Source organism: Suncus etruscus, chromosome 12 (assembly GCF_024139225.1).
Source record: "Suncus etruscus isolate mSunEtr1 chromosome 12, mSunEtr1.pri.cur, whole genome shotgun sequence".
Lineage (NCBI taxonomy): Eukaryota > Metazoa > Chordata > Mammalia > Eulipotyphla > Soricidae > Suncus > Suncus etruscus.
In genome coordinates, this window is record NC_064859.1 from 24,999,849 (window position 1) to 25,015,879 (window position 16,031).

The following is a 16,031-nucleotide window of genomic DNA, read 5'->3' on the forward strand; positions in this document are numbered from 1 at the left end:
AAGCTTGCCACAAAGAGTCGAGTAGTACAGTTGGGGCAGAGAAGGGACCAATGCCAAAGGTGGTTGGAAATGATCATTCTGGATAAGAACTTGTGTTGAAAGGTAAAGTGATACGCATGATACTCCTTCTACTACATTATTAAAAACCACAGGGTCTAAAAGGAAAAAAGGGAGAGAAGAAAAATGTCTGCCAAACAGTCATGCTGTTTTTGTTTTTGGTACAGGAGAGGGCAATGGAGAAGACAGGAGGAAAGCAAGACTTTGGTGGTGGGAAATGTGCATTGGTGAAATCAGGATCAACTTTGTTAACTGTGTATCTCAGTGATTCAATTTAAAAAAAAGATTAAAAACCACACAAGATAGTTAAATAGTAATTGTGTAAATCTTTTTGTTGTTGTTGTTTTGTTTTGGGTCATACCTAGCAGTGCTCAGAGGTTACTTACTCCTGGCTCTGCACTCAGATATCGCTCCTGGTAGGCTCAGGGTCCATATGGGATGCTGAGAAATGAACCAGGGTCCTTCCTGTGTTGGCTGCATACAAGGAAAATGCTCTCCTGCTGTGCTATCACTCTGGCCCCTAATTGTGTAAATCTTTTTCTTTTTTTAGTTTTTTGGGTCATACCCGGCAGCACTCAGGGGTTACTCCTGGCTCTATGCACAGAAATTGCTCCTGGCAGGCTCGGGGGACCATATGGGATGCTGAGATTTGAACCACCGTCCTTCTGTGTCTAAGGCAAATGCCCTAAAACTGTGCTATCTCTCCGGCCCCATAAATCTTAAAAAAATTATCAAAATTCAAAAAATTGTGTTTCCTCAGGAAGGCACGTTGCAAGAGGGCATCATTGTTTTTTTCCCCTTTTCTCATGACTTTGATGCCTATGAAAAGCATAAAAATTACAACTAGAGAGTAAAAGTTTAATAAAGATACTACTCAGGGGCCAGAGCAGTAACTCAGCAGGTAGGATGTTTGCCTTGCATGTGGCCAACAAGGGTTCTATCCCCGACAAACCATATGGACCCCAAGTCTGCTAGAAGTAATTTCTGAGTGCAGAAGCAGGAGTAGCCCAAGTACTGCCGGGTGTGGCCCCCAAAACAAATCATAATAATTCAAAATAGTACTCAGTACTTTCTACTTCTTCATTAAAAGTACACTAACTTTAATACTTCTAAAAATTTTATATATTTACTCTTTGAATGAATGGATCATGGGCCAGAGTGATAGCACACGGCCAACACAGGACGGAACCCGGTTCGAATCCCAGCATCTCATGTGGTCCCCTGAGCCTCCTAGGAGCGACTTCTGAGCACAGAGCCACGAGTAACTCCTGAGCATTGCCAGGTGTAAACCCCCCCCCCCAAAAAAAAAGAAAAAAAAAGAATGGATCATAAATTAATAAATATCAAGCAAAATTTCATCTTCAATATCATTAAAGCACTTTATTGTAGTAATATAAGACAATGTTCTACTAAAGAATGCATCAGATTGTGTTTTGGTTTTGTCTAATTAATTATAGAAATAGAAGGGCAAACAAAAACTTGGTTTGGTTCTGAGTTTTTGGTATGTATCTCAGTAGTTTATCTGTCTTATTTGTACAAATACCCATTTTATTTTCCCATAAAGCTGGCATCTTAAAAAAAATAGGGTATTATATCTTAATTTACCTATAGATCTACATTAGTCTGACGTACTACTGAAAAGGTTTCAACTGAGAAGGAAAATTTGTCATTCTACCAAAACTTAAAATACTTTTATGTGGTTTACACATTAGAGGAAAATTTGCAGAGTAAGTCCTCAAACTGTTTTAGACCCCCAAAACTAAATGAGTTACTGATAAACTCCCTGCTTGATAAGTACAGACATTATGTGATTCTGTAAATATACTTAGACAGGTTTTATTTATAATCCTACTAAAATATATGGAAAGAAGTAACTTCCAATTACACAGCTAATTACATGAGCCTTTCAGTCATAGATGCAGTTTTGAACTAAATATTTTATTTATTTATTTATTTATTTTTTTTGGTTTTTGGGCCACACCCGGTAACGCTCAGGGGTTACTCCTGGCTATGCGCTCAGAAGTCACTCCTGGCTTGGGGGACCATATGGGACGCCGGGGATCGAACCGCGGTCCGTCTCCTAGGCTAGCGCAGGTAAGGCAGGCACCTTACCTCCAGCGCCACCGCCCGGCCCCAATATTTTATTTTTTTAAACTTTATTGATTGATTGATTGGTTTTTGGGCCACACCCAGCAGTGCTCAGAGATTACTCCTGGCTCTGCACTCAGAAATCACCCCTAGCAGGCTGGGGGACTATATGGAATACCGGGAATCATACTGGGTCCCTCCCAGGTCGCTGCATGCAAGGTAAACACCCTACTGCTGTGCTATCTTTCTCTGGCCCCAGTATTTTTTTGTTTGTTTGTTTTGTTTTGTTTTTGGGCCACACCCAGCGGTGCTCAGGGGTTACTCCTGGCTATCTGCTCAGAAATAGCTCCTGGCAGGCACAGGGGACCATATGGGACACCCGGATTCGAACCAACCACCTTAGGTCCTGGATAGGCTGCTTGCAAGGCAAACGCTGCTGTGCTCTCTCTTCGACCCCTGGCCCAGTATTTTAAATGACAATTTACATGTTTGGTTTTTATTTTAAAGATTTAAAGAGCTAAGCTCTATTTCTCTTTGTGGAATAGACTCTCTGAGACAAAGATACAACTATGATTCTTTCTGTAATTAAGATGAATACTTACCAACTGCAGCATAGAAGCTGCTGCCAAAATGGCAACAACACGACTGGGCTTTATTAAGACATCATCTCGATACAATGAACCAAATGCAACCTGCAAGGCTGAAAGAGAAATAGATTTACAGATATGTAGTAACAGTTATACTACAGAAACATTTTGAGAAATCAAATGACAATCTTCACACATTTTTCTAAATTTAGTTGTGTACATAAAAGACAAAAATATGGGTAACAGTACTGGTTGGTGATATTTAATAACAATGTGATAGATTTCTATTCAGTCTACCAAACAGAGCTAGGCTGACTACATCCAATCTTTTTGTTTTGTTTTGTTTTGGCTCACACCCAGCGGTGCTCAGGGGTTACTCCTGGTTCTGTGCTCAGATTGGTCCTGGCAGGCACAGGAGACCCATATGGGATGCCGGGATTCAAACCACAGTCATCTTGGAATGGTTGTGTGCAAGACAAAAGTCCCACAGCTGTGCTATCTCTCTGGCCCCCTCTACATCCAATCTTGACATAAATGATCAGAATTATGATACATTTGGGAAAGGTTTCTTTTTCATTTTTGTTTTTGGGTCACACCGGCAGCGCTCAGGGGTTACTTCTAGCTCTATGCTCAGAAACTGCTCTTAAAAGGCTTGGGGACCATATGAGATGCTGGGAACTGAATCTGGGTCCGTCCCGGGTCAGCCATGTGCAAGAAGGCACACATCCTACAGCAGTGCTATTACTCTGGCCTGGGAAAAGTTTCTAAAGATCTCCCCAAATAATCATTAAATACAAATACAATGACATCTTAGTGCTTTCAATAATTTATTAGTGTGGAGTAGATAACAATTATGTTAGTTACCTTCTATATCTATATTCTGGTCAGGAATCTCCAGTTCAATAATATTCATGCTAGATTCTTTCCATGAACCACTGAACATACTAGAAAAGTAGCCAGACTTAAAAAAAAGAGAGAGAAAACGGTTACTGAATACTTTGTTTTCTAAATTATTTTCCAATTTCTAGCTTTCAGTAACTTAATAAAGTAATCATTATTTCACATGATAAAAAATAAAGGTAAAATACATCTAATAAAAGAAAAGAAATTAAAAACATTTAGGTATATCAAAATACTTTTGGTTCTTGAGTTACAGTTGGCAGTGCTCTGGGACCACAAGGTGCCAGGAAATGAACCTGAAACTCCTGCCTGCAAAGCATACACTCCAGCCCCAGCCCAATACTTTTGTTTAGTACTAATTTAATAAAAACTAAACTAAGTTCTCATATTACTATCTAAGTTTAATGTCTATTTGAACCTCATGGCTTTTTACTTAGTTAAAATAATTTGGGAGCCAGAGAGCTCAGATAGCTGCAAAGCTCAACAAGCTTTGCAAGTGGGAGATCTAGGTTTGATCCCAAACACCACATGTTCCCCCTCCCCATCACCACTTGCAGTGACCCCTGAATACTGACAGATGTGGCCCCAAAACAAAGCAAAAAAATGAGTATATTGCATGCTTTCCTCTCAGGGACACTCTAAATTCAAACTTAGGAACCGAGTCCGATATTTATTTCTCATAAACAATAACATATATGGTAGATATATAAACTAAGGAGGCAAAATGACCATTAGTCCTTGTTTTGTTGAGTCCTTACTATACCTCAGTGGCATGATTCAGGAAGTGTTAACAGGATAATTGCAAAGAAATCAAGGAAAACCCAATATTTAGCTCCAACTTGAAAGAAAAAAAATGGCCCCTGAGGCCAGAGTGATAGTACAGTGGCTAGGGAGCCTGCCTTACATTCAGTTGACTGAAGTTTGATCCCTGGCATTCCAAAAGGTCCAGAGCACCACCAGGAGTGACCCTGAGTGCAAAACCAGGAGTAGGGGCCAGAGCGGTGGTGCGAGCCATAAGGCTTCTGCCTTGCCTGTGCTAGCCTAGTATGGACCATGGTTTGATCCTGGTCCCATATGGTCCCCAAGTCAGGAGCAATTTCAGTAACTCCTGCGTATTATTGGGTGTGGCCCAAAAACCAAAAAAAAAAAAAAAAAAAAGAACCAGAAGTAAGCCCTGACCATTGCCAGATGTGGCCCCTCCCCTCAAAAAAGTTCGAATACATGGAATTTCTTGGGCAGGTACCAGAATGGACATGTTACCTTCTAGAAAGTATCTTTCATAATTATAATTATTTTAGAATGGGTTCAGTATTAACCAGTTGGAGTGTAGGACTGGCTTGGTGTCTAAAGTGTGTTTCAGATATTTATTTAAAAATCTTATCTTGGGGCCAGTGAGATGGCACAGCACTTAGTAAGTTTGCCTTGCATGCTGCTGAACCAGGACGGATGGCAGTTCAATCCCCCAGTGTCCCATATGGTTCCCCAAGCCAGGGGTGATTTCTGAGCGCATAGCCAGGAGTAAGCCCTGAGCATCACTGGGTGTAGCCCAAAAACAAAACAAAACAAAATCTTATCTTAGGGACCAGAGAAATAGCACAGTGGTAGGGCTTTTGCCTTGCACACGGCTGACTGGGACGAACCCGACCTCTACCACATATGTGGCCCCCAAAATAAAAAAAAAAATCTTATCTTGGAAGCAGAGATAGGACAGCATTTAAGATGCTTTTGTCTTTTGATTCTAGGAACCATATACAGTTCTCTGAGCACCAACCAAGAGAAATTTCTATGTAACGGAACCAGCCCATCTCCCTACACACCCGGTAGTGCTCAGAGTTTACTTTCGACTCTGCTGCTCTGGGATCAATCCTGATGGAGCTGGGGGAACATGTGGTGTGCAGGAATCAAATCCAGTTCAGCTACATGCAAGGCAAGCACCGTACTCAATATACTATTTCTCGGGCCCCTTCACTCCCAAAATCTTATCTCAAAACTGGGGGTGTGGTCAGAAATAGAGCACATGCCTTGCACATGTGTGAGGGTGCAATGGGCTTGAACCTTTAGCACTACAATATATACTTACTGTCAAAGAAATTACTGTGAAAGGGGAAAATGGGAAAATAGGAAAATGTAAGCGCCATAGGATAAGAACCAAACTGCTTATTCCCATTGCTTAGAACAATTCTTAGCACCTATAACAAGCTAATACTGCAGCCATTAGAGCAACATTTGCTTCCATTTTGAGCATTACGAATCTTTTAAATGAAATGGGAGAGCGCGATATTTATTTATGGGTGGTAGGGGAAACACACTGGCTGTACTCATTGATTCCTCTTGGCTCTGCATTCAGGAATCAACTCCTGGTGGGTTCAGAAGACCATAAGGGACACTGAGGATTGACCCAGGGTCAGCCACACGCAAGGCAAGTGGCCTATCTCGCTCTGGCCCTGAGGGCAATATTTTTAGCATAGAATTAAATAGGTATATTAGCTAAATTATTTAAATCTGTATAGTTTTAGTCTTGTCTTTTACTGCATTTTTCAGGACAGAATAAAGTCAAGAAGTTCCTATTCATAGTCAACTTTAACTACATTTATCAACATGTCAAATGAATCTATTCAATTTGAACAATGATATTTATAACAAATGTACAGGTCTGGAGAAATAGCATAACTTGGTAGGATGCTTGCTTTGTATATGCATCCGACCCAGATTCAATTCCTAATACGCCATATGGTCCCCTGAACTCACAAAGTCTAGGAGTAAGCCATGAGCAACTCTGGGTATAGACTCCCAATTTTTTTAAAATGCTTTTGGTCCAAAAATATAGCAGGCAGGTAAGGCACTTGCTTTGCATGCATCTAACTCAGATGCATGCAACTCCGCAACACCCAATATGGTCCCCTGTGGCTACCAGGAGTGATCCTTGAGTATAGAGCCAAGTCCTGGGCACTGGAAGTGTGGGTAAAAAAAAAATGTTAGAGATTTTCATTTTAAGGCTCAACTTTCCCCCTAATCTTTTCAATAAAATGATTCAAAATATGACCATTATTGTTTGTCTGCTTTTGGGGTTCTTGATTACACTCTGTTGTGCTCAGAGATCACTCCTGGGTGCTACTCAGGAAATCATATCTGGTGCTAGGGATGGAACCCAGATTGCTCACAGGCAAAACCAGTGCCCTAACCATTGTATTATGGCTCTAGCCTATGCTCTTTATTGAAATTATGATCAAGGTAATTCTAGACTAATATAATGAAAAAACTAAGTTTTTACTAAGGAAATTACCATAATTCTGATAAATTACACTGTGCCAGAGAACTTAAACAAGAATGTTCATGCAGAAGATTACTAAGAAATGCACTGAAAGAGAGTATGGTTTAAAAGAGTTTTTAAAAGTGACTACTTCTGTTATTCAAATAGAAAAACAAAATACTTACTTGACATAAATATATTTTGTGTAAACTCCATTCTTCTCCTAGAGCACATATCTTAATATCACTATTTTCTCCATTCAAAAATAATGTCTGATAAATATATTTGGATGTACTCTTTAATTTTTTCCTGTTAAAAGAAATATAAATGTTACTTATGTATAAAATAGAATGACTTCATATGTTATTCAAAATATTCCTTTTACAGACAAAATGATCTTTCTTATGCAGGGAATGTAAAAAAACAGTCAGGAAATAACAAATGCCACTGGCAATACAAACAGAGATCAAGAGAACTTGTTTAGGGGTAGGGAAAGTGGCGCTAGAGGTAAGGTGTCTGCCTTGCAAGCGCTAGCATAGGACGGACCGAAGTTCGATCCCCAGTTCGATCCCCCGGCGTCCCATATGGTCCCCCCAAGTCAGGGGCGATTTCTGAGCGCATAGCCAGGAGTAACCCCTGAGTGTCAAACGGGTGTGGCCCAAAAACAAAAACAAACAAAAAAAGGAAATGGCCCTAGGTGTAGAATGAAAGAAGAAAAAAAATACTTAAAATTTTTTTTGTTTTGATTCTGGGGGTCACACCTGGCAGTGTTCAGGGGTTACTCCTAGCTTTGCACTCAGAGAAATCACTCTGGGCAAGCTTGGGGGACCACATGGAATGCTGGGTATCAAACCAGGTCAGCCATATGCAAGGCAAATGCCCCATCCACCTGTACTATAGCTGTAATAACTTAAAAATTTGGGGGGGGGGTCACATCCGGCAGCACTCAGGGGTTACTCCTGGTTCTATGCTCAGAAATCGTCCCTGGCAGGCACAGGGGACCATATGGGATGCCGGGATTCGAACCACCATCCTTCTGCATGAAAGGATAACACCTTACCTCCATGCTATCTCTCCGGCCCCGACACTTAAATTTTTTAAATTAAAAAGTCAGCTGAGAGGCCGGAGAGAGATAGCACAGCGGTAGGGCATTTGCCTTGCATATGACCAACCTGGGACGGACCTGGGTTTAATTCCTGGCATCCCATATGGTCCCCCAAGCCTGCCAGGAGCGATTTCTGAGCGTAGAGCCAGGAGTAACCTTGAGTGCTGCCGGGTGTGATCCAAAAAGAAAGAAACAAACAAAATGCCTATCAAGGATGCAGGCTGGAGGATGGCAGGGAACCTGAGGACACTGGGATAAGGAAGCTGACAGCAGTGATGGGATCAAAGTATGTGGGAACATTATGCCTAAAACTCAACTATGAGTAACTTGTAAATCATGGTTTTTCATGGATGAAACTGGAAGATATAATGTTAAAGTTAGAAGAGAAGGATAAATATCACTTATATGTGGTATTTAGAATAACTACATGAAGAAATGCAATGGTTTAAAGGGGGGTGTTGAGAATACAGTAAGCCCCAGAGTAGTGAGAAAGTAAGAAACTGTGTGGAGGAGAAATACAAATATAAAATGATGGGGGACATGGGCTAAGGACTCTCAGGTGCATTGGTGGCGTTAAAAATAAACAAAACTAAATATCCAAGCTAAAGTCAACAACTATGAAATCATGAGACCCAAACTTTAGCAATAAAATTAAAAACAGGCCTGCTATGCTGGCAGGTTGGGAAAGGGGGTAGTGTCACGGGATGGACTCTGGGAACACTGGTGGTGGGAATTGGTCCTGAAGCATTGCATGTCTAAAACCCAACTATAAATAACTTTGTAAATCACAAGGTTTAAATTTTAAAAAATGTAAGGGGCCAGAGCGATAGCATAATGGTAGGGTGTTTGTCTTGCTTGCACACAGCCAACCCAGGACAGATCTAGGTTTGATTCCTGGCATCCCATATGATCCCCAGAGCTTGCCAGGAGCGATTGTGAGCGCAGAGCCAGAAGTAACCCGAGCACCACAGGATAAGGCCCAAAAACAAATTTAAGATTTAAGATTTAAAAAAAAAATGATCCAATTCAATATAACTAGAGATAGAACAGGGGTTAAGGTGCCTGCCCTGTGTGTAGTCACACAGAATTAAATGACCCAGATTCAATGGCCAACACAACATTAGAGTCCCTGCCAGCACTGGGAAGAGTGAACCCTGATCAGTGAGCCAGGGGTAAGCCTGGGGTAAGTTACTGGGGATGGCTCCAAAACAAACACACAAAACAAAATCACTCAGGAATTTTCTAGTTAAATTCCAAATCACTGAAGACTTGGAAAATCTCCCAAAAATTCCAGAAGGGAGATGAGCCGGAGATTAGCACATTTCTCATCAACAATGCTGTCTGGAAGTATCAAAGACATGAAAATATTTTGAAAATTAGATTTCCAAAGTTCAACGCTGAATCAAGTAGCTCTACACTTAATGACCGTTTTTCATACTTTCTTAGGAAAATACTTGATAATGTATCTTGAGAAAACAAGATAGGAAGATAGGCTGCTGACAATAATAGATTCCATCTTAAGGATGTGGTAAAGTTTCAGGCTAAATACAGACATCAAGAGAACAATGGGTTTAGGCAGAAGTACCCAGGGTGGTTTAGATTTTGTAGAGGAGGATGAGTCTTAAGTGTGTGTGTGGAGAATCCTGAAGATAAGTTAAATGTTACTCTTTTGCTAACTGCCAATAGTGGGATAAAGATGAAAGATTAGAAAATGTAGAAAAAGAAAAGCATAAATACTGGCCAGAGAAATAGTACAGGAAGAAGGCACTTGTCTTGCACAAGGCCAACAAGAGTTTGACCTCCAGAACCAAAAATGGTCCCCCAACATGAGCCAAGTGTAAGCGCTGAGCACGTCATGTGTGACTCAAAACAGAGAGAACCAATGATGTCCCTCCCCTCCCAATAACAAACCCACAGATTTTGGGGCTTGTTTTTCTGGTTTTGGTCACATCTGTGAGATTCACTCTTGAAGGGGCTCATGGGGCCATTCAGTATGCTGGAGGATTGAATTAGGGTTGGCCATCTACACTGTACTATCTCTCCAGCACCACTCCCCCCAAGTGAATGCAAGAGATTTTAAGTATGTGAAAAACAAGCTTGGGGGGGGGATCTATTTAACTATGCTATTAGAAAATTTCTTCCAGCTGCTGCTGATATCTGTTTGAGAGGTTTTCCATTGAGATTTTCATTTCATCTACTAAATTTTTCAGTCCTGTTATTTCAGTTTTGAGTTTTCTGATTTCTACTTTCAATCCCTCTTGTTTTTTTTTTTGTTTTGTTTTGTTTTTTGCTTTTTAGGCCACAGCCGGTGATGCTCAGGGGTTACTCCTGGCTATGCACTCAGAAATGGCTCCTGGTTTGGGGGACCATATGGGATGTCTGTCCCAGGTTAGCACGCGCAAGGCAAACGCCCTACCGCTTGCACCATTGCTCTGGCCCCATCCTCTAGATTCTTATTTGTGGTCCGTTCAACTCTATGGTTTCTTTGAGTTCTATGAAAATCCTTCATATTTTTTCTTTAAACTCCTTATCTTAGAGGCTAACCAGGTGGTTGGTAGTTTTGGGTCATCAGAGCTGCCATCTTCATTTTCTATGCCTGGTGTTGGCCTGCGTTGTTTCCTCATTGTCACACTTTTAGTGTGTTTTTTTTCCTACGTGTTATGGTGGGGTTCATTGGCTAGCAGATGTGGGTGGCCACAAAGTGGAGCGGTGGCACTCCTCTCAGGAAATTTCTTCCAAGATAAAAATAGGAGGATGTAACAATGAACCCATAAAGTATGATTTATACATCCTTGTTTGGGAATCAGGCATCTCTCACTAATCTAAACCAACTAAAATCTGGTATTTCTTTTATTTCTGTGATGGACATTCTGTATATATTATCAATGCTAATGATAAGATTCAGGAATATTTCATTTAATCACCATTAATTTCACAATCCAGCTATTGATGTGATAAACATTTTCTAGTAAAGCTTTGCTTTATATAAGACTTTCCATTCTGGTCAATACAGGTGGTTCCAGGGTTGTGTTGGTAAAGCTTCTGTAAAAGTCTAGTCTAGACTGAATGTTTTCAGTTTTGTAGGCCAAGGGCTCTAAGCTAGTTTTGTTGATATCCTAGCGAGTAGATTCCTGCAACATCAGTGCAACCTTCATCCTGTGAGTTCCAGACATCCCTCCATCAACAAATAAATGTTTGGGAGAACTATTTCAAATATACTCCTTCTTTAGGTATTCTGTATCAGCTTTACTTGTAGTATTGCTCCCATAGCCTCTATTTCTTTTTTGTTTGTTTTGTTTTGGGGCCATACCTGGCAGCGTTCGGGGTTTACTCCTGGCTCTCATCACAGAAACTGCTCCTGGCAGGCACGGGGGACCATATGGAATGCCGGGATTTGAACCACAGTTGGTTCTGGGTCGGCCACTTGCAAGGCAAATGCACTGCCGCTGTGCTATCTCTCGGCCCCCATAGCCTCATTTCTATCTTTTTGTTTTGAGGCCACACATGGCTGTTCTCAAAGCTTATTCCTGGCTCTACACTCAGGAATTACTACTCCTGGTACACTCAGAGGACTATTTGGGATGCTGGGCATCTATTTGGGACTATTTGGGAACTTAGGCCAGCTGCATGCAGCTTACCAGACCACTCCAGCCTTATTTCTGTAACTTGAAGGAAGTTCTCTTTACCTTAGTCAACTTTAGCATGTGGAAGTTACCTACTGATTCCTAGTTTATAATGATCCCATTGAATTTAGACTACACCTAAACTGTGTGGATTCTCTTTCAAATGTACCCAGACACACAATTTCAACAAATACATTAAATGTAAGTGGTCTAAAAACAAATTAAAAGGCAGAGATTAATCTATTACATTAAACAAAAATCAAGGGGATGGAGAGATAGTACAGCAGGCAAGGTGCTTGACTTGCACACAGCTGACCTAGGTTCAATCCCTAACATGCTAAGCTCACTAGGAGTGATTACTGAGCAGAGCCAGGAGTAATATGAGCATCTTCAGGTATTGGTCCCAAAACCTTAAAAAAAAAAAAAAAGATCGGGGGCCGGAGAGATAAAGCATGGATGTAAGGCGTTTGCCTTGCATGCAGAAGGATGGTGGTTCGAATCCCAGCATCCCATCTGGTCCCAGGAGCCTGCCAGGAGCGATTTCTGAGCATAGAGCCAAGAGTAACCCGAGGGGCCGGAGAGATAGCATGGAGGCAAGGCGTTTGCCTTTCATGCAGGAAGTCATCGGTTTGAATCCCATATGGTTCCCCGTGCCTGCCAGGAGCAATTTCTGAGCGTGGAGCCAGGAATAACCCCTGAGCACTGCCGGGTGTGATCCAAAAACCACACACACAAAAAAAGAGTAACCCCTGAGTGGCGCTGGGTGTGACCCAAAAACAAAACAAAACAAAAAATCAAGACCCAACTAAAAGATGTTTTAAGATGCCTATTTTAAATGCAAATATACACGTAAGAGTGCTTGCCTTACTTGTGTGAGGCCAGTGATACCAGCAGCAAAGACTAAAAAGCAACCCCTACCCAACCAAAAGAACATTATGTAAAAAAAAAAAAAAAGAAAGAAAAATATAATAATCCATTTAAGCACAACACAGAAAGTGGTTTTAGCTGTATTAGTAGAGCTAGAGAGAGATCTATTTTGTTTTGGTTTTGGGGGCACACCTGGCAGCACTCGGGTTACTCCTGGCAGGCTCGAAGATCATACCGGATAATGGGGACTAAACTCTGGTCAGTCTCCGTGCAAGGTAGATGCCCTACCTGCTGTGCTATATTGCTCTGGCCCTGAGACATCTGTATTGACAAAGAGAGCCAATTCATCAAGGAACATTATTTGCTCAGGGGTAGGACAACTAACTCCAGGTGGTGTACCAGGGCTCCAGGATTAAAAGGGAGTTGGGAGTGGGGCAGGTCTTTCCTTCCACACAGCTCAAATTGCTATATTTACTGTGTACACCAAGCACCTTGAATTGTATACATACACTCACTGTGCATTATGCATTTTCCCATATGAAAGAATAATTATTGTCTCCAGCTTATTGAGGAAAAATAAGGGCGAGGTGGTATAAACAAACGAGAATTCATAAACTGAGTTCTTAAATTAGACTACACCTACTGTCCTAAAAAGGTAACCCAACAATTTACTCCAGCATAAGGCTGAGGTTTTATTTTATTTTGGTTTGGGGGGGCCACACCCAGCAGCTGTCACAGGGTTTACTCCTGGCTCCATGCTCAGAAATCGTTTCTGGCAAGCTGGGGAGTGTTGGGGGGAAACCACATGAAATGCCAACAATTGAACCCAGGTCTGTGTCCATCCTGGATCGGCTGTGTGCAAAGCAAATAAATGCCCTATTGCTGTTGTGCCATCGCTCCACTCTCAAAACTGAGAATTTTATAAATGAAGCTATTGACAGGGTTATTTAACGATGCATTTGTTTAAAAATTCTGTAGCACTTGTCTTGCCCAACTAGGAATCATTCTTAAGGTTTAGTTGTGGGGGCGGAGAGATAGCATGGAGGTAGGGCATTTGCCTTGCATGGACAGTGTTTCAAATCCTGGTTATCCCATATGGTCGAGCCTTCCAGGAGTGACTCCTAAGCCTAGAGCGAGGAGTAACCCCCTGAGCACTGCCAGGTGTGACCAAAAAAAAAAACCAAAACAAAGCAAAAAGCAAGAAAGAAAGGAAGAGGGGCCAGAGATAGCATGGAGTTAGGGCGTTTGCTCTGCATGCAGAAGAATGGTGGTTGGAATCCCAGCATCCTATATGGTCCCCCTCCCCCCCAGGAGCCTGCCAGGAGCAATTTCTGAGCGTAGAGCCAGGAGTAACCTCCTGAGCAATGACAGGTGTGACCCCCCCCCAAAAAAAAAGGTTTAGTTGTTTTTCTTCTTTTTAAAAGTCCACCTAGAAGCAACTCCAAAAGCTCACCTTTCCCACCAAACCAAAAGTCACCTTCACCTTTCTTGGGTGCTTGGATAAAAACACATTCTTTATAGGCCACATTCACTCCCTTCAACATCTTGTTTGTTTTTTGTTTTTGTTTGGGGGGGGGGGTCTCACCCCGGGGTTCCTCCTGGCTCTACGCTCAGAAATTACTCCTGCGAGGCTCGGGGGAGCAAATGGGACGCCGGGATTCGAACCACCATCCTTCTGCGTGCAAGGCAAAAGCCCCACCTCTATGTAATCTCTCCGGCCCCACTCGGTTCGCTTCCAACTTTGCGAAGGGAAAGAGAGGCAGAGGATAGACGAGCGAGCCACGGTCCCCCCAGGTGCTCGACCTCCTCCTGCATGCAGCTGCAGGTGGAGGTTCTGCTTTGCACTCGGGAGAAACCCGGGGGTGAGAAAGGGGCGCCCCGTATCCCTTTCCCCTGAGGGCCCGGGCACATCGGGGGACGAGCCTCGACCCGGGCAGCCCCGCAGCCCGAGGGAGCGAGCGGGCGGGCGGGCGGGCGGGCGACCGACCTCCTGGGGGTGTTGAGCAGCCGCTGCTGCTCGTCGCCCTCGTCGCCGGCGTCGTCGTCGTCGCTGTCCGAGTCGGGGTGGCAGTAGCAGAAGCCGCCGCCGCTCCGCGAGCGCTTGCGGCTGCCCGGGCAGTAGCACAAGCCCGGCCCGGCCGAGTCCCCGCCGCCGCCGCCGCCCGCTTCGGCTCTCCGGCCCGACGCCGCCTCCGCCGCCGCCGCCGCCCGCGCCCGCCCGGGGTGGTGGCTGCTCAGCGAGCCCATCGCCCTCCCAGGCCGCCTCAGGCCTCCGCCATGGCCCGCTCCCCGCCGCTGCCTACGCGGCCGCCCGCCCTCGCGCGGCCCCGGCCGTTGCGGCCGACAGCGCCGCCGCCACCATCCTGCGCTCCGCCCCCGGCGCCGCCCGCGAGCTCCGGCCCGGCCCCCCGAGACCCAGACCCAGACCCAGACCGAGACCTCGCCCGACCCCGCCCCGCTGGCGCAAGAACGCTAGCGCCGCACCGCGCAGGCGCAAGTCGGCCGAGCCCCCGGAAGGGGCGGGGCCGCGCCTGCGCGATGAGCGATTGTTGCGCGTGGCGGGTGGGAGGGGGAGGTGGGCAGAGCGTGTGTGTGTTTCATCGCGGGGAGTCCCTGGGGACTTGTGTCTGTTTGCACGGCCAGTGGGGCGGCGTGTGTGTGTTTGTCTGTGTGTGTGTGTGTGTGTGTTTGCTTTCAGGGATAGTGGTGCGCTGGATGTGTTGGCATGGGGTGTGGAGCGTTTTGTCTGTGTTTGCTCGGAGTTGGGGCCTTGTGTCTGTCTGCACGGCCAGTGGGGCTATGTGTGCGTGTGTGTGTGTGTGTGTGTGTGTGTGTGTGTGTGGCGGGTGGTGTGTTGTGTATGTGTGTTTTGCATGGCAAATGGAGTGTTTTGTGTTGCAATGTGAGAGGAGTGTTGTGTCTTTGCTTGCAAGGATAGTGGTGTGCTGGATGTGTCAGCGCGAGGAGTGGACTGTTTTGTGTATGTTGGCGTGGGGAGTGAAGTGTTGAATGTGTTTGGATGTGTGCATTTGTTTTGCAAGGATACTGGGGCGTTTGTGCCGGTGTTTGTGTGGCGAATGGAGTGTTTGTGTGTTTGAGGAATGACGTGGTGCGTTTGTATGTGGGGTGTTGTATGTGTGTTTGCATGATGAATGTAGCATTTTGTGTGTTTGCTTCTCTTTCTTACCCCCTCTTTTCCCCTCTCTCCCTCCGTCCTTCTCAAACAGCTTTGAGGTTTAAATGTTATGGAAATGGGAAGAAGCTTTTAAAGGAGGGGAACCTAGAATGTGTTTTGCTGAGCCAGTTGTCTTACACATCAACCCACGAGCCTTTCAGGTGGATTGTAGTGAAGGTTTTTGAGCTCCTTTCCTCCCTTTTGCCACCCAGTACCCAGATTGTTGAAGTTTAAACTGTCTTGAGACTTGGGCTACCAAACTACATGTGTCTGGTTACAAACTACATGGTACAAACCACATGTGTCTGTCTGCCCTTGCTATGGACTCTCAGTGTCTTTTTCTGATTTCGTTTTTCTTTTGGGTATGAGGAATCAAACC

General features: G+C 44.0%; 1 protein-coding gene across 1 annotated transcript in view; it reads right to left on the bottom strand.

The window, feature by feature from the left end:
• Window positions 1-14,724, bottom strand: part of GMCL1 (germ cell-less 1, spermatogenesis associated) — a 48,825-nt gene extending 34,101 nt beyond the window's left edge. Inside the window, exons 1-4 of the mRNA XM_049784574.1 lie at window positions 14,465-14,724; window positions 7,068-7,191; window positions 3,597-3,693; window positions 2,748-2,845 (exon numbers count right to left, since the gene is read on the bottom strand). Of these exons, the coding sequence (XP_049640531.1) occupies window positions 2,748-2,845; window positions 3,597-3,693; window positions 7,068-7,191; window positions 14,465-14,724 (579 nt within the window). The remainder of the gene's footprint in view (window positions 1-2,747; window positions 2,846-3,596; window positions 3,694-7,067; window positions 7,192-14,464) is intronic.
• Between the last annotated feature and the right edge of the window lie 1,307 nt (window positions 14,725-16,031).